This window comes from Castor canadensis, chromosome 13 (assembly GCF_047511655.1).
Source record: "Castor canadensis chromosome 13, mCasCan1.hap1v2, whole genome shotgun sequence".
Taxonomy (NCBI): Eukaryota; Metazoa; Chordata; class Mammalia; order Rodentia; family Castoridae; genus Castor; species Castor canadensis.
In genome coordinates, this window is record NC_133398.1 from 5,855,973 (window position 1) to 5,874,797 (window position 18,825).

An 18,825-nucleotide genomic window follows, 5' to 3' on the forward strand; every position below is an offset into this window, starting at 1 on the left:
TTTGTAATACCAAAAAACTGGATGCAACCTAAAAGTGGACCAGCAGGGTACTGCTGAAATCAAAGACAGTTCATTCGTGGGCAGGGTCATTACTAGGAATGAGGCAGCTTCAAGTGTGCCGCAGTAAGATGTGCTCCCAATCACTTTATCAGGTGGGAAAGAAAGGTAAACAGCATGGAGCTTGCATCACCAGGGCCTCTTTGTAAAGATAAGCAGATGCACACCAATTAAGTCTGGAAGAAACTGCTAACACTGGGTGCCCCTGGGCAGGAGAACTGTGTTGGGAGAGAGAGTTACTTTTCACTGTCATCCCTTTAGCCCTGTTGTATTTTTTAAACCATGTGTGCACATTACATACATTACATGTTTTTTGCTTTCTACGCCTCCCCAACAATCTTCCGATCTACACTGTGCCTCATCTACACTGTGCCTCATTGGAGCCTAGTGCAGCAGAGCGGGTGTGGAATCCCAGCCTCATTCCGTCCTCAGCTACTCCTTAGGCCATCTAGAACAAGACACTTTATCGCTCTAAGCCTCTTTTTGTAAATGCAAAAATGCAGATTGCATCAGTACCTTTCCAGAGCCCTGAGGTGAGACTTAAGAAGATGCCTGCAAGATGCTCCAGCACACAGTAGGTCCCCACAGTGGAACTAGGCAAATGTTGACGTCTCCTTCCTTTCACTGACTTTAAGAACTGTTTATACAAAGACCACAAAATCATATACACCAACTCCTTTATGAAAGTATCATTTGGGTCTAGAAATCTACTGCTATAATGTGATCCCACTTTTGTTTAAAAGCTGTGCACATGCGTGCGCGCGCGCGCACACACACACACACAGAGTGTGATTTTATCTGTACACAGGCCATATGCTAGACTTATTAGGAGGTGCTATTAAAGAGGTTTTCTGCTTCAAAAATACCTACTTATTGCTTGAATTTTTCTCATTGAAGATGACTTACTATCATTGTAAGAGATTTTTAAAAAAGAAGTCTTAACGTAAGTGTGTCTAAAATTCAACATATATTCCTATTACCTTAAGAGAATTATACCAGGCCCAGGTGTTATCACGTGACTGACTCTCAATAAAGGCCAATGGAATGACTCCTGCTGTTTACTGGAAGATCTTGAAACACCTTATTGGTTGGGCTTTGTCGCAGTAACTCTCCTGGCTGGCCCGCTGTCGCCCCTTACCTTGCCATCAGAAGCGGTGTTGATCCGGTAGTGGTACACTCTCCCCTCGTATCTCAGCGAGATGGACCTTTGGCCAGGACTGCTCTCGCTCTCCCGCACCAGGAAGCTGCCGTTGATCCCACTGCTCAGCAGGTACTCCGCAGCATTTCGGGACACAGGCCCATGGTACCAAGAGTGCTTCTCCAGACTGTTGACGGGTGTGATGTAGTTGCTTGGGACCCATCCTTGGCCATTTTTGGTTTGGGCTTCGCACCACTCCCCATTGTGATTGTAGCCTAAGACCCGGAGCTTTTCTCCTGAGGGGAAGAGAGCCAAATCAGACATATCATCTTTGAAGACCAGCCTCCTTGCTTCTCATTTGCTTTTGTGGTTACCAACAATCTCCAAATTTCCACACACTGGATTCATTTGAACACGTCCACATAAGGGTGCATTTATAAGTGTCTGGGATTCACGCTTGTACCTGTGTGAAGCTTCCCATGTGTGCTGAGTGTGCAGAGGAGAATGCAGCCTCAGTTTTACAAGTCTAGTATGCTTACTCAAGTGCTCTGCTCCTACTGTTGGCAAACATTTTTGGGGAAAAGGCTTTTTCATAGGAAAACAACTGTGCTTCCAGTACTAGGTCTAGGTTTCCTTAGTCTGAAAACAGGGAAGCAGCTGTACGAGGACGACTGCACAGAGCTCTCCCCTGAGAAGGGCACAGAGCTCTCCCCTGAGAAGGGGATCCTCAGGAAGTGAGCCATGGCAAATGAAGCCACTAGCCCTACCGTGGCCACCCGCACCCTGTACCTTTAGTGATGCTGAGGGTGTTATCCCCACTCGCCACAAAGTCGTACAGTGCAACGAAAAGGTTGGGGTCATTTTCACTGGGCCCAGCAAGAAGGTTTTCCTTGGAGTTCCACCGAGCAGCTTCACTCAGGCCTTGTGGCTCGAAGTCAGATGCTACTGGCCTCTGTAAGGCTTCTGGAAGACAAGCAGAGAACAGAGATGAAAAAGGAGGAACTGAAGAAACACAGCTTTATTTTCAGAAGCAAGGGAAGACAAAGACTGTTTCCAACATTACAGATTCCTAGTTTACTTCATTTCTTAGCATCTGTACGTACTATGCAGTAGTAAGAAAGGAGTTTCCTTTTTTTGGTGGAATTGGGGTTTGAACTCAGGGCCCTGCACTTGCAAAGTAGGCACTCTACAGCTTGAACCACCTCTCTAGTCCATTTTTTTGCTCTGGTTATTTTGGAGATGAGGCCTCACAAACTATATGTCTGGGCTGGCCCCAAACAGCAATTCTCTCAATCTTAGCCTCCCGTGTGAGCCACTAGCGCCTGGCAAAGGAGTTTTTCAAAAAGGGCTCTTTACCGAACCTTGTGGAAAAACACTATGTATTTTCATTCTAAAGTGGTAATTACTATTCCCAAATAGTTTCAGCTTTTCAAATTCATTAATTCAACATGAATTTAATCAGAAATGGTAACACACAACTTCGTATGTCTTTGCCAATGCTTAAAATATGGAATCCAAGTTTCTTGCTTTAGAAGACTTAAATCAGTCAGGTGCTGTGGCTCACACTTGTAATCCTAGTTATTTGGGAGGCTGAGATTGGGAGGATAGTGGGTTGAGGCTAGCTTGGGCAAAAGTAGTTTGTAAGATCCCATTACAACCAACAGCCAGGCATGATGGCATGCCAACCATCCCAGCTCACTCACTCGCACACTCTCATACAAACTCTCTCTCTTCTTGAATTATGTTAAACGCTAGAATTTCTTTGTGATTAAAAGATGCAGAAGGGTTCTTCTAAACCAGCAACTCTACTCCAAGTAGATATATTAAGGGACATTATGAAGTGAAATCCAAATACGATAAGGAAACAACATAAAGAAACTAAATTTAAAAAAAAAAGAAAAAGGGGAAAACTCTGATTTGAAAAGAATGGAAAGATGTACAAGTGAGCCAAACACAAATGGTAACAAAGCAGAACTATGTTTTGACTTTCCTCTACGTGGATTCAGAGGACCCCTAAACAGCCTTCCTTGGGCAGCAATGCCCCATCTTAGAGATGGGCTTGACTCTGCATTCACATCAAAGACAAGACAAGACACCTGTGGACCTTTCGGAACTGTGACTAGAGAACTTTCAGAAACAAAGGATGATATCTAAAGAATCTTTGGAAGAAGTCAACATCAATAACATAGTCTTTCAATGCCAGCTTCTGCACTGCTAACAGAAGCAAATCTTCAGGAACCGTTCTTCTAACAGCAAATTTTGAATTATGTTATTGCCACACTTAGTAATTTCTCTTTATCACTGCAAGGGTAGCGGCAATTTCAGGGAAGAAGCTCTTGTCCTACTGCCATCTCCCAGCCAGGGAAACAGAGTAGTGATGTGCTGGCCCCGGACTCCGAGTAACTACAGGGCTCTCAAAGTACTCCCGGCACCATCCGGATCAGGGACCGGCCCAATACCTGAAAAAGCTGGTGAAGCACGGATGTTTTAATACACGAGACAGGCTAACAGTACATTTTCATGGAGTACTATGGAATGCTTGAAACAGACCATCATTTTTACTAACGTGGGCAGTCTCATCCACACCAACTCAGGGCTGAGCAATCCCACTGCAGAATCTTTCCAGATTTCTACAATCCATTCTGATCAGTTACAGGTTTTTTTTAGTACACCTAATTCCACAGCAATTTTAAAGTTACAGGCCTTTACTTAGTCTTCCTGAAGCACTCATCTGTTTCAGAGGGAAGAGGAGAGTGCTGGTGAGTTTAACAAGCCAGGTAAGTGGAATCCAGTCAAAACAGAATCTGTTATCAGTAGTACATGAAGGAAAATTGTTAGGTAAAAGGAATCTAACATAGTAATAAGAAAAAGAGAAATCTCTCCACAATGGAAAACAACCCACAAATGTGGACAAAACCCACAATAGGCAATTCACAGAAAATTAAAATCACCAGTGAACATGGAAAATGTGTCAACCCTTGCTTATAATCAAAGAAATGCAAATTCTTCTTTAAGCTGGCAGACACATTTTCTTTGCACTGACAGTCAGTGTGGATAAGACATCAATGATGGACACCCTTACACAATGCTAGTGGAAGGTGGATACATTCTTCTGATATTTCAGGAGGACAAGAATAGGAACCAAGTCTGAAGAATCTCAAAATCTTCGCTTTATTTCTGGAAGTTATTCTAAGAGATGCACACAACGATCTGTACACTCTGGTTTAAAATAACAGCATGCAAAAAGAAAAAGTACGAAGTATCCATCAATACAAGGTGGCTAGTTTATGATCCACCCATAAAATAGGATATATTTAAAAATCTATTCAAAATATTTTTGGATGGGGCTGAAGGTATAGCTCAGTAGTAGAACACTGCCTGGAATGTGTGAGGCCCTGGGTTTGTAACAGCACAGAGGGAAAAAAAAAAGAAAGCCTAAATATTTTTGGAAAAAAATATTTAATGGCTTGGGAATATACTCTTAATAATATATTAAGTGTTTCTGTTACACTCTAGTATATGGAGCATGATCCCAATTTTGTAAAAGTTAAAAAAAAAAACCAGAAGAAACTTCACCAAAATGTGAGTGGTGGTTAACTCAGGGTGGAGGGATTACAAGTGTTTCATTTTATTTATACTTTTTGGCATTATGGCTTCTTTCTTACAATGACTGTGGATTACTTTTATAATCAGAACACAATTACAAAACTAGAATACCCTATAAAAAGAAGTCAACAGAGCCTTACATAACTGATCATTTAACACGAATGCAGTGGGGAGGGAAGCCCGCTAAAGACGTCTTGCAAACACACTTGTGTGTTTCCCCCAGTGCCTCAACCTCGGGCCAGGAGCACACAACTTTGACAGACCAGGCCCACACAGGAAATTAAACCCAAGCAGTGAATACAGAAATGCTTTTCTTCTCAAATGCCATTTGACCTCCTCTATCAAACATTCTGTAGCATCTGGATTTGATCAAAGTTACATAATCAGGGGAAGTGGCCTGGAAAACACCTGGAGTAAGCAGAACACAGACACCAGCCCAGAGGTGACCATCCATTCAAAGTTTGAAGTCCAGGTTAAAGTGGGGCTGTCCCTAACCTGGGGGAGAAATGATGAGATTTTATGCAAGGGGTAAGACCCTTGTTAGGAAGGAAGAAGCCTCCCACAGCTTTTTGATTCAACAGGACGTTGGGCCATCCAAGGCACTCTGATTTTCTCCCCCAGTTCTTGCTCCATTCCACAAATTAATGGCCAAAGCCCAAAGGGAAGTATTGCTCATGCATGCCTCTGGATCAAGACTCCAAAGTGTAGCCACAGTCCAACACCAAAACCTTCTAGTCAATTCCCAATCCAGGCTGATGTCAACATTGACTCACGATGCACAAATGCCAAGTTACTTGCTTCATTTCATTGTGAACTATGCTCGTCAACCTTAAAAATGATCACAGCTTATAAGGCCCAAGTTGCAGAATGTACTCAAATCTTTCTTGCTTAAGACATGAACTTTCTTCCAGCCCCACTGTCAGGAAGTCAGACCCCCAGAAAGGCCTAAAGGCTTTACTCAAAAACAATGCCCTATGTATAGCCCCTCTTCTCTTTGCCCTGTGGATTTTTTGGCGATTGTTTAAGTCTTGGGACATAAATGTTAGCATCTGCTATTTTTAATTCTTTTTTAGTGAACATTTTCTGATGCATCCTTTAAGTTGTGTTTTAAGTATACTTAAGATCTGGATCTTTAAATTTAAACCCATTCTATTATTTTGCTTTAAGTTAACACAAAGGTTTCCACTCACCAGTGACACTCCAAAAGTCACTAAAATTAGCCAGCTGAACACCAAGAACTGGTGACATCTGAAAAATGCCCCCAAACCTCTAAAAAAAAAAGCACTTGGAATCCAAATTAGTTTGTATCAAATTGTTTAAAAATCCAGTAAGAATCTTGCCACAAAACTCACTGGATCTGGGCATGATTCCCTTGTTTGGAAAGTATTCTAAGGAAATGGTCCGGGTCTTTAAAGTATAACTTAAAGATCACTTTATGTAAAAATAATCCTTTCTCTAAGTTGTGAGTCATTGATGAAAAATGTTTACAAAAGATCCTCCGATATGGCGGATCTGGTCTAGACTGCCAGAGAAACGCCCAGGAACTTCAGTGGCTGGAGACTTTGCAGTCCCCAGGCAGGGGGCTGAAGGGGGGAGACTTAACTTCCAGGAAAAACATTCCCGGGAGGCTTCCCACCTTCCTGTTGGCACTGGTGCCCAAGGTCACATTCTGTCTCCTCTGGAGCCCAGAGCAGCCAGCTGTGCATTCGTTACAGTCCACACTGTGGGCTCTCAGAGACACTTCATGTTGGGGAGGGCACGAGGGCTCGGCTGTGTCCAATGTGACAGACATTCCTTTTGGTCATGCTCTTGTCCAATTATTTAAGCCCTTGTTGCTTTATTCTTATTTCCTTGGTGGCTCCTTTGCTGTTACCCTCCAGCTCAAGGAATCTCTGTAATGTAAAAATCTATAAAACAGATCCTTTTGAAAGGAAGGGAGCACTTCGTGTTTCATTTCAGACTCGGTTCCAGCTGATGAGATCACGCTCAGACTATTCTCGAGTCAGTTTGTAACAGCCTTACACAACTTTTTATAATATGAGCTTAGAGGAAAAGGATTATTTCCCACAATTTGAACTTGCTGAAGTTATTTTATTTACATTCTACATGGTCCTTCATTTCGTAATTTATACCTTCACCCAGAGCAATTAACGTTATTTTTTAAATCAAGTTTATCTGAACCCAGCCTTTGTATTAACTTCACAGCCTGAACAAAATTTTCTTAGCACCCTAAACACAGTGTTGAGTGCTGGGGAGCAGTGAGGGGCCAAGAACTATCCCACCGCCTCAGCTCCTGGTAGGAGAAGCAGTGAGTGGAAAACCCACAAAGCCCCAACAGTGGAAGTCTACAGACAAATGAGTCCTAGGGACGATGAGAACATAGACATGGAGAGCCCAGCTCCCTGGAGTAAGCAAGGGGTGGCCCTTGACAGAGATTGCATACAGCAAGAGAAGGAATGCTTGGCCAGCCAGGTACCCAGGCCACTAAGGCAGTTCCTCATCTGTGCTATGCCAGGAGCCCTTCTGGTGAAGGCTAGTGACTCCTCAGAATAAAGTCTGTAAATGCAGAGCATTGGGAAGGAAGACTGTTACAGCAGACCTGGTCCACAACACCGCCCAGTTTCCACTAAAGCAGGCCACCTCTCAACAAACCTCAAATTTTTACCTTACCACCTCCAATAAGTACAATGCATGCCCTTTTTTGGCTTGAGAGGACTACCAAAACTTTTATGTTGCTGTTTGGACACTTTTTGCTTTTGAGGAGGCAGATTTTCACAAAATAAAAGGCAGGAAAACAGTCAGAGATCACACAAGGAATTAAACAAAACTGACGGTACTGCAGGACTGACTCAGAGTTTGCATCAACTGAGCTGTGGCTGGCTACACAGGCAGGAATTAAAAATTTGGGGTTTTGAAATTTCTTTTGATTTTTTTTATTACTTTTTTGATCAGGCTTGGTCAAAACAGTGTGTAATAAATCCGTGAATAAGGCAGGCTTACTGCATACTGAAATAGTCCTCAAATATTCTTAGATATTTGTGAGTCAGTACTTCTTTATTAACGCATTAAATAATAAAGCCAATGACAACTCCGATGACTGTGAAGCAGTAAAGAGTATAAACAATCAACTGTTAGGTGACACAAAAATGCCTGATTTTTAGTCATGAATACTGCTAATTTGCTGTGATTTGTTACCAACATTCTTCAAAAACAACATGCTAAATTTCAGCTACAAGTTAGTGAAATAGTGTTTGCTTCCATAAAGGGCAGGGAGCCCCTGAGTACCACCCCAGACTCGTTTTTAGCTAAAAACTCCCATAGCGGAGGCCGTAGCAACTGGATAGGGAGAGGAGTCCACAGGAGGCTGGTGGAAGATAATGACAAGTCCACACTCCACAAGTTTCTTTTAGAATAACTGCAGTTTTGTCACTTTTCCACTTAAGGGCAGCATCATAGACAGCAAATTAAATAGGTTTATCGAGAAACTTCATTAAAGAAATAAAATTACTTGAGTTTGCCCAAGGTTTAAATATTTCCCCTGGAATCTTTTCACATTATAATGTGCTTACCTAGTCAATTAAAACAGACTTGACCTCTGTCCCTGCCAACGTCCCAAGCTAGCCTTTCAGAAGATACACAGTCCCTGTCCCCTCTCTCAACGCAAAGCAAAAAACACAAGGAATTGTGTGTCACCATCTAAGAATCTACTGTCAAAGAAGTCTACATGTTTGGGAGAAGAGCATACAGACAGCACAGCTTACTGTCACTCCCGACCCCTCTTAGCACAACTCTGTGTCTCTCACTGCTGAGTCCTTCCCACACCCTGCCCCCTCAGACCCTTCCACCTGCACAGCTCCTTCTATCGAGGGGTCAAGTGTGGACAGGCCACTCTCCTGCCACCAATCCCATTGAGACGGCTGCTGACCAAGAGCCTGCGGAAGGGCGCACAGGCTTGGGAGGTGGCCCTGCCTGTCACTGGTCAGTCACCATCTACTAGCAGTGTCACTAGGGCAACATTCAGATCATGTGCCTTACGGGGCGGCTGGCAGCTAACACAGGACACAGTGCTCCTCAGTCTGCACACGCCTCAGAAAACGGCTGGCACTGTAATTCCTGCACCACCGCCGTGAAACTCCAGCTCCTCCTGAAACAGTTGCACAAAGCCATGCAGGGTCTAGCTGGGGAGCAGGGTCCCACTCTTCCCACTCTCCATTCCAGCTCCTCTTCCTCTGTGTGGCCTCACCTGACTGGTGCCTGAGGGATGCTACTTGCTCCCCTCCCCTGGCAGGCCTTTCCCAGCCTACACATCCTCCTGCCTCCCACCTCCATCTGATCAGTTTTCTCTACTGTCTCCCCTCCTCCCCAGCCCCCTTTCCCCTATGGATTACTTTTCTGTCATTCCATTTGTGCACTTGCAAAATGACTGTCACCACTCCACACACAATAAGGGACCTGCTCACTCCTAAACAGTACGAGACTTCAGCAAATCTCAGCACCCCCAAGTCTTAAAGAGGTTCTGAGCCTCTGTTTCTTGAGCCACAACAGGACAACGCTGGTTTGCAGTTAGGCTGTTGGGAGGAGCCAATGCATACAGCACGCAGAGCACTTCTGCATAGCTGCCAGCTGAGATGCCTTGCACAGAGGCACTGCACTGCAGGGCAACTAATTAACCGTATCTTAGGGTTGCCATCATAATAACGTAAAGTCCTTTGGGACTGGGCCCCAGCCTTCTTATCTCAGAATCTCTAGCCCCTGCGCAGTGGAGGGCAGCACACAGCACCCAGAGCACCGCCTGGGGAGCTCAGGTGCAGAACACCCTGTGCTTGCCGTCAGCCATGAGGCAAAATATTAAGTCATGACCAAAAGATGCACCTTAATAATCTATTAACCCGTAATAAAATCAACAAAAATGACAGACAGTAGAGATGAAAGACAAAGCAACCCTGACCAGAACCTCTCTAAGACCAGGCAAACCTTTACAAAGGCTTGGGGATGCAATCATTTGTTTAGAATAACATCAAATAACCAAGACCCTAAGAAGAGATGCAACATAAAAACACATTTCTCTTGTATGTTTCTTTTTCTTTCAAAGGAAACAGGACTCATTTGTTAGAAACCGCAACAGGCAGGTGCATGGTGAGAGCCTAGGTGCTCCACAAAAGGTCCCAGGAGTCCCTGCACTGGAGGCAGTGAGCTGCCATCCACCCAAGCATTTCTATCTTGCCACAGGCCATTTGTAGCAGACTGAAAAGCCCCCATCTCTACTGCCAGCTACAGGATGGGCTGAAAGCACTGAGCGGTGGCTCAGTTCCTCTTCTTTCTATGCCTTCCAGTTTCTTTTAGACCTGGCCTAACAGGGCTATTCATTGGCAATTTCCCCAGAATGTCTCTTTAACCACTAGTATTTTTACTGCTAGTTTGGGTAACTGAATGTGACCCCACTCCTACCCTCCCCCCTCAAAACGAAGGGATTTGGGTTCCAAAGGCAATGCCTCATTCTATTCACAGTCCATCTTTAAATACAATTTTAAACACTTTACAATGTACAATGCTGTTAGTTCTATTTAGGACTGGTATGATAGGTAAAGATTAGATCTCACAAAGAATTTAAGAATGAGGAGGATAAAATCGTGCAACTCAATGAGACAGGACAATAGCTACCACTGACCCTTACTGAGTGAGCACTGCATCTTATCTGACCTGAATCCCACAACCCTGCTAGGTACTGAGAAACAGAAGCTGATGGGCTCTCCTTCCATCAGCCGCCTCGTGTCTCTCTCTCTCTCTCTCTCTCTCTCTCTCTCTCATACCTCATTCTCCTTTTTCTTTCTCTTCCCTTTTTCTCTGCCTCCCCCTACTTGTCCTCTTCACTGTCTCTGTGCCCCCTCCAGTGTTCCCTTACCTCTTTCTTGGTCTTTCCTGTCTGAATGCTGTTGTCTTTGTTTGCCTGCCACTGTCTCCCCTTTCTCCTTTGCTGCCCTTCCTCCTTTCCTTTTTCCTACTAGTTTCTCTGTCTTTCCCCATCAGGTCTGTCTCTTCATCATCACCATCGGACACATTCAGTGTAACAAAGTATCTTTTGCCTCATGGCTAAAGAAAGACTTGAAAAACAAGTGTGGGGAGAAGAACAGCTTTCCTCATCTGAGATCTGAAGGCAAAAATCACATTAAAGTAACCAGCCAGGATTCTTCAGGAAAACTTTGGAACTACTTTACCAAGCAAGGAAATAACACTGACCAGAAGTTGCTAACTCTTAAAGGTCGGTATTAAGTCCAAGGGATTTTATTTATATGTTTAAAAATTTCTATTTAAAAAAAGAAAAAAGAACCTAAGAATTTATTTTTATAAATTGTTCTGTTATTATGATTGACTATTATAAAGGAAGAGTTAAATTCTTCCAAAGTACCATTTTCTCCCCATAGTTATAGGGATCAAACCCAGCACCTTGCTCATGCTAGGCAAGTGCTCTGTCACTGAGCTAGCTACATCCCCAGCCACTGTTTCTGTGAGACAAAGTCTTGCTATGTTATGTAGCCCAGTCTGGCCTTGAACTAACCATCCTCCTACCACCACCTCCCAAATACTGGAATTACAGGTGCGTACCACCATGCCTAGCCTTGTTATATATTTTTAAAACCTGTCCATTCATATTTTTCCGTGTCTATTTCAGATCAGGCAAAATTATAATGACTCAATATTACCAGGTACTGAGTAGCTTGAGAGTTCAGTTTTTCAATGTTTAGGGCTATGAAAATGCCTTCTTTGGAAAGGAGAAATAAAATACCAACCATAAACCAACGGAAATTTTCTTGCACAGCTAGACTATTCACCATAAGAATAAGACAGAGTTAGAGGAAGGGAAGACATTTTTCAGCTTAAATCCAAGGATGAGAAGTATTAATTACTGCATATACACATATACATTATAAAAAAAAAAAACCCAAAATGAAGTGATTAGTTAACAAGAGAAACCACGACTGGGGTCAGCTCAATTCTATTGTCACTTCAACCATCAGAGAAATTGGTGAAGCCTCCATTGGAGACTGCTAAATATCTGTTTAAAATTATAGCAGCTTATACAGGATAGGCTCTCACTTCATACAGGCTGTGTTAAAACAATTTACAGAAGATATCCCAAAAACTCAATGAGGAAGAAAATTCTATGAGACTAATTTTAAAAAGGAGAACATTACACAGCAGCTCAAGAAGATGGTGTTCAAGATCACCCAAAAGCATGGCTGGCCGCTGGGTGTGGGCAGCTGGCTCTGGAGATGCCTGCCTCAACAGCAGGGGATCATTCGAGGTGGCAGGAAACTAAAGGCCTGGATCTGAGGACATCACACCAGGAAGACACACATTTACTTTACTATTATCAAAGTGGCCAGAGAACCTCCCTGGAGCCTCAAAGTGATCCTCTGAGGCGAACTGGACAGAAGAAGGCCTCCTTGTCTTAGAGTAAGACCAGAGATGTTAGAGTAACACTGCAATCTCCTCATTCCACATTCCAACGTGCTGCTGCCACGCAATGTAAACTGGCCTGTCCTTCTCTCTTCCCTAAGGACCTCAGGACACTGAGGATGTCATGTGTGTTTAGGTCTGGGCCCATCATAAAAGCTCAACTAAACTAACTTCCTTCCTTTCTCCCTCCCTCCCTTTCTTTCTTCCTGTCTTCCTCTCCTTTCTTCCCCCACCCCCCCCTCCACAGGACTGGGGTTTGAACTGAGGGCTTTACACTTGCAAAGCAGGAGCTCTACTGCTAGAGCCATACCTCTAGTACATTTTGCTCTGGTTAGTTTACAGATGGATCTTGCAAACTATTTGGTGGGGCTGGCCTCAAGCTCTGATCCTCCCAATCTCAGCCTCCCAAGTAGCTAGGATTATAGGCATAAACTACCGGTGCCAGGCTAAAGCTCAACAATCTTAACAAAATCCAAAATAACAAGACCAGGTCAGAGAGAAAAAAGCCTCTGATCTTTGTAACTAAACTGGAGAAAAATGTGATGACCTCAGGAGAGAGTATTTGGAGAGAGCACAGCTTCCCCTGAAGCCCAAGTTCTAAAAGTATCACTGTGGCTGGTACCGCAAGACCCATGGCTGGACGATCAGTGCTGGAAGGGCTGTTCAAGCAAGTTGGCAAGTTCAGCAACAGTTCATTTCACAGACATTAGTTTTGGATTTGCAGCATAGAACTATCACATCCATGTACAATATTCACATGTGATATGTGTAAACACATGAGCAAATAAAATACAATGGGAAAAAAGTGAATTCAAAAAGCTAGTGTCCAAGTTCAAACCTCAGTCCTACCAACAAAAGCGAGTGCTCACGTTGTGTTTCACGTCTCCAGGACAAGGAACCAAAGTGTGTTCAAAGTGGACCAAAGATTGCCAAGCTGAATACGGCCAGGTACACAGACATAAGACAATGTTTCTAGAAGGGCACAGTGTTTTTGAAGAAATACCTATTGCTTGCCTCTGGGTAAGAGAATGAGATAGGAGAGAGAATTACTTTTCACTAAATAGTTTTTAGCATTTCATATTTATTTACTACTGGTAAAGGTAATCCTTCTTATAAGTATCAGGTTTCCAGAAGACAGACTACCCTTATTTTAGGCACTAGTTGGAAAGTTTCTAAAGATACCATTTTCACATCACCGTGATTTCCACAGGACACAAATGGTCACAGCTAGTAGGACACAGAATGGTTAGGAGCGGGCTCCCTGAAGCCAGATAGCACAGGTTCAAATCCTAGAATCACCCCTGGCTATCTGTGTAACTCAGTAAGTCACCTTTCGGTACCTGAGTTTCCTCACCTCTAAGACGGAAATAGGGCCATTGAAAGAAATAAGCATGTTAAATCAGAGTGCAGAAACAGTAGCTGGCACACAGTAGGCATTTAGTAACTGACGCTCTTTATGTGTACTACTGTTGCTTGATAGGTAGGCCCAAGGAGCAGGTGGCATGCCCTTTGCAACTGCATTTATGACTGATCTCTCTTTGACAGAACAATGGAAAATTTAATCTTTCTCGATTCTTCCCTAACCTGGGATGCCTGTGTCCCTGAGTGGGTGTCTGTGAAGACTGACTGACTGGTAGATGAAAAGCCTGGATTACTTCTCCAGATGTTGGCAACTGCTCTTCTCAAGAGACAAACAGCACTTCTAGTCTTCAGACGCAAACACTGAAGTTCCTTCAGTTCTCAACTACAGAACAGTAATTCACTTACGTTCTCTAGCTAATAAGAAGACAGAACTCCTGAAGCAGCGCCTTCTTGGATGAAGGCTCACCACAGAGCAGTGAGCTGTATCACAACCTTTTGCTTCTGAGACTTGACAGTCAAAGTTACAATTCACTACAAGGCAGGCTGGAATAAGACTCTTTGGATTTGATTTTTTTTCCCCAAAACAATAATTAAACCAGCCAAGTATGTACTAAATCTCAGTTGACCCTCAGGAAAAGCCGATGCCCGGGCAAGGCTGTGACCTAAACTTTCCTCCAGCTCCGCAGTTACAAAAGTCCATTCATCTCCGCCTCAGGCATCCATGTGCAAAATGGAGACGACAATGCCTACCACTAACTCGTTACAGATGGAAAGGAGAATGTGCTCAGGATTTTGAGCAACTTGGAAAAAATAAGCGATGTATTAAGTGAAGATGATTTTGACTACCCAGGCGCCAATTTTTAGGGACAAATAAACCACTCTCCCTCCAAATGTCAGGCTTTGTGAGCTCACACCATGTACACACACGACTTCTCTGAGAGATCCAGCCCTGAAATCCCAGGAAGGGAAGGGGAACCATGCACACATGTTATGGTGAGAAGGGCACACACTTCACCTGTGTCACTGGCACTTGTGTTGGAGCTGCCTATGTGATGCCAGGCAGGCCTTCAAGTTAGAATTAGAAAGAAAAGAAAAAAGGTTCCAAAAGCAATGAGGCCTCTGCTTATCTCTCCTTCATTTCTAAAAGGAAACGCACTAGAACTTCTGGCCTCCAGCAGAAATCCTACTTGTTCAAAAATGAACTTTACATCTCTACTCCTATCTTAAGTCCTAAATGAAAGCATTTCTAAGGTACAATTAGCCCTTCTGCTGAAGACAACAGTCCCTGGACCTATCAGTGTCATGCCATCTAGAAACTCCTTCTCTTCCCTTGTCATCTTATCATAATCAAAAACTGAAGACAACGGCAAGAAACAGTAACAGAGAAATGGGATTGGATAAGGCCTAGGCGGAAAGTAGGCAAAAGCTTATAGAAGGAGCTAAACATGGGCGCCCACCCCCACCCCCACCCAAGCTGGGTGCTTTCAAAACGCCTTTTTAAAAGATGGTGTGATCCCCCTCTCCTCCCCTGAAAAGAGAGAGAATTCCTGGGTCCTCTCTGTGGGCTGTGGAAAGATGGGGTTGGGTGGGGGTAGGGGTAAAGGATCACTCGAAGTTCTGTACCCATAAATGGTAGAGCCCTGCTCTCTTTGTACACGAGACTTAATGGAAATCGTATGTTTTCACAAACACAGTCAACCTTTTGACACACAATTCCCGTTCTACAGAGGAAATCCCACAACGTGGGCTCCTGAGGAGTTAAGTCCTGTGGAGAGGCTTTCTCACACTTTCTCGGGTACAGCCCGCACTTTGGGACTTTGGGGCCAGAGAAGCGGCCTGGCCTCTTGGAGCTGGAGCTGGCGCGCAAGGGCTGGGGCAGCACCCAGGGCCTGGAGAGAAGGACAGACGGACAGAGAAAGGGCGCCGAGGCCTAGCAGGGTCCGCGGCGGACAGGACAGCAGGGCGCGCAGCCGGGGTCGCCGCGCCGGGCGGGCTTACCTTCCAGGTAACAGCTGGAGGACGACGAGAGCCCCTTCTTGGACTTGCAGCCCACCAGTTTCAAGCAGATCTCCAACATTTTTCCGCGCCCGCGCCGTCGGCTCGCCGCGCGCCCCCGGGCCTCCCGGCCCCGCCAGGCCGCCCTCACCGCCGCCCCACGCGCCCGCGCCCGCGCCCGCCCATGGCCGCGGCCGTCTCCGCGGGGCCGGGCCGCGCCTGTTAACAAAGGGCCCGAGCGGCGCCCGCCAGGCCCGCCCCGCCCCTCCCCTCCCCGCCCCTCCCCGCCCCTCCCCGCCCCGCCGCCTTAACCCGCTCCTGGCCGCCCGCTCCACCCAGGGGACCGGATCGCTCACAGTCACGTCCTGACCCCGGTAGGGGCGCCGTGTCCAACACCTGCCACCCGCCCCCCACCACCCCGCACCCCACCGTGGTGCTTGGCCCGCACCGCTCCTGGCACGTTCCGCAGGGGGCAATGCCAGGCAAACTCTGTGTCCCAAGAAAGTTGGTGAAAATGCAAATTCCTCTGGAATTACCAAGAGTGGCCTCATTTATATTCAGGGAGCATACTATGATCAAGACAAACGCTGTGGGTGTCTGCGGAATGAGCTGGAACCCACATGACAACCACACAAATTGGGGACACGCTGGTCAAACCATCCATTTAGACTTGGCGATGGCAAACAGAAGAGATGTGAGTTCAAGGCGGGCGACCTGGGTCTTTGCCGCTAGCACTCTTTACAGGAAAGGCAGGGGTGCAGGCCCCTCTCTGCCTTTTCAGCACAGAACTTCCCCCTGCCTCGGTGAGTACAGGAACCACTGTTTGAAACCCACTCCACTGTTGTGCTGGGCTCGAATCTTTTCATCACTCTGGTCATACAGTCTCAGGACTGGTCACAGACAATATTACAATTGAAGAAGCAATAATCACAGGAATGTGTTCTTGGCACAAATCCAGAAATCTAGGTCAGTGGGCAACAATATGGAACCCAAGCACAGCTAACAGTTTAAATATCAACTAAGTTCCAATAACAACAGGGGAAAAATTAATTTAAGAAATAATGTCAGAGCCGGGTGCCAGTGACTCACGCCTGTAATCCTAGCTACTCTGGAGGCAGAGATCAGGAGGATCATGGTTCAAAGCCAGTCCCAGCAAATAGTTCTTGAGATCCTATCTTGGAAAAAAACATATGCCCCCACCCTAAAAAAAAAAAGGGGGGGCAGGCATAGTGGCTCATGGGGAGGGGGATGATGTTGGGCAGCTAAATTGTAACAAGGAAAAAATATTTTAATTTTTTTCATATGTGCCGAGCACTGGTTTTATTCTTCTGAGTAACCTTTTTATAAAATGATCATATTATTATTGTGCTGGGCATACATTGTGACATTTACAAAAGTCCTTACAATGTATTTTAAATTCACTCCCTCCATCACTCTCCTTTATCCCTCCTCTTCTCCCCATTCTTAGAATAGTTTCAACAGGTCTCATTTTTAGGGAGAAAAATCTTGTCCAGGTCTTACAGCCATAAATAATAAAAGCTGACTGGTACTGAGGCCTTCAGGTAGTGTGCCAGTCTCTTGTGAGAAGCTGTTGTGTGTCTTACTGCATGGCATTTGCAAAGTAAGCCTGTGAGGAAAAATCCAGTCATCATCCTGATTCTTCATGGACAGGGAGGCCAAGCACCTTGCCTGAGGTCCTACAGTGGAAACTGTCTCCAAGGATGGTGGCTCCTGACCGGTGATTAGTTGCCCCTTCCCGCCAAGAATCTGTCTTCCTAGATCAAAGCATAAGGATACCTACATCTCTGGTGAAGAGACTAAGGTTGTAATGATATGTTTCAGAAAAAGCCTTGGTTAGAAGACCCTGGCTACCTGTTAGTCTTTCTTGCAATGAAAAGAACCCCGATATCTTGGTCTTCACAGGTCTACCAAAAATAGCAATAAAAATTCAAGATTGGACTGGAGGCCTGGTGGAGTGACTTCATGGCTCGAATGTGTGCTTGCCTCACAAGCATGAGGCTCTGAGTTCAAACTCCAGTACTGCCAAAACAACAACAAAAAAGGACTGGGCTGGATGTGACAAGTGTATATATATCACAGGGGTTCTCAGCCAGGATGTCTTGACTTTTCAAAGGCCTTCTGCCAAATTCTGATCAGTGTATTAAGTGTGCTGATAGCATCAGGCCTCATGAACACCCAAGGTGGCAATGTCAGGGAGACACAAGGCTACAGGGACACAGGTGACAAGTGCAGTGACTTTGGATGCTTTCCAGATTTTGGGAGACACTGTCCTTCTGCTAGAGCCTGCATGTAATGACCTCTAACTTGCTTAGTATTGTTTTAAACCTTTCATCCTCCACATATAATGTCAAAAATGTCATTCAAAAGGGTGCTACCAATACAAACAGGCTAAGAAATACAATATATGTCTGTTTTTCTGCCATTCTGGAAAGTACAAGTGTTTTGGATCAGACTGTCATTATACAGTGTTTCACATTAAAGGGTTACATTCAGATTGGCAGCTAAATGCCAAGAATTACACAGTGTTAGGCATTTTTGAGATTCTAACCACATCCGTGAATACTATCCATTAGTGCAGGCCCAGATATTTTTTCATATGTGCAGTACTTTATATTGAAATATAAGTTTATTTTTAAAACTAATGGCTATTTCTAATATTCTGCTTGTGTATCTAAAATGATCTTATCCCCAAATCCTCTTAAAAATGAGTAATGTTAATAAACTGTGCCCAAATCTTTTATAATTTAGATATAAAACTATGTATCAATAAGTCTGGCAAAACATTCTTGTTAGTGGCAGTGAATACTGAGGTTTCTGCCAGCTGCACACCAGCACTTCAAACTGGGACTGTTTTGTGCAGATGCAGCTTTTGCTCCTTGGGAATCTCCTCTGCATGATACCACTGTGTACAAGCAAACAGAGGAGAGTGGTAACCTTCTAACAAAGAAAGGCCCAAGGATTCCTGTAACCAACTGAAAGCCTAAAAGCCACTAACTTAAGAAGATAAAAAGAAAGGGAATCATAAAGACCATGAACTAACTTGTGTGCTAGGTTGCATTCCATTTGGAAAACGACTAGATTTTAATGTGCACTACCATGTGTCAGGTACTCCATAAGCCTCACAGCAACCCTATGAATTCTGTATAGTTTAATTCCATTTCACAGGTGAGGAAACTGAGGATGGATGG

The 18,825-nt window shown here is 44.6% G+C and overlaps 1 protein-coding gene across 2 annotated transcripts in view; it reads right to left on the reverse strand.

Moving 5' to 3' along the window:
* Abl1 (ABL proto-oncogene 1, non-receptor tyrosine kinase) overlaps nt 1–18,825 on the reverse strand; it is a 117,205-nt gene that overhangs the window by 26,382 nt on the left and 71,998 nt on the right. Inside the window, exons 1-3 of one of the 2 annotated variants that reach the window (XM_020185292.2) lie at nt 15,620–15,766; nt 1,985–2,158; nt 1,196–1,491 (exon numbers count right to left, since the gene is read on the reverse strand). In XM_020185292.2, the coding sequence (XP_020040881.2) occupies nt 1,196–1,491; nt 1,985–2,158; nt 15,620–15,698 (549 nt within the window). In that variant the 5' untranslated portion in view covers nt 15,699–15,766. Of the gene's footprint in view, nt 1–1,195; nt 1,492–1,984; nt 2,159–15,619; nt 15,767–18,825 lie in introns of those variants that run through there. The other variant, XM_020185284.2, reaches the window with a different exon arrangement.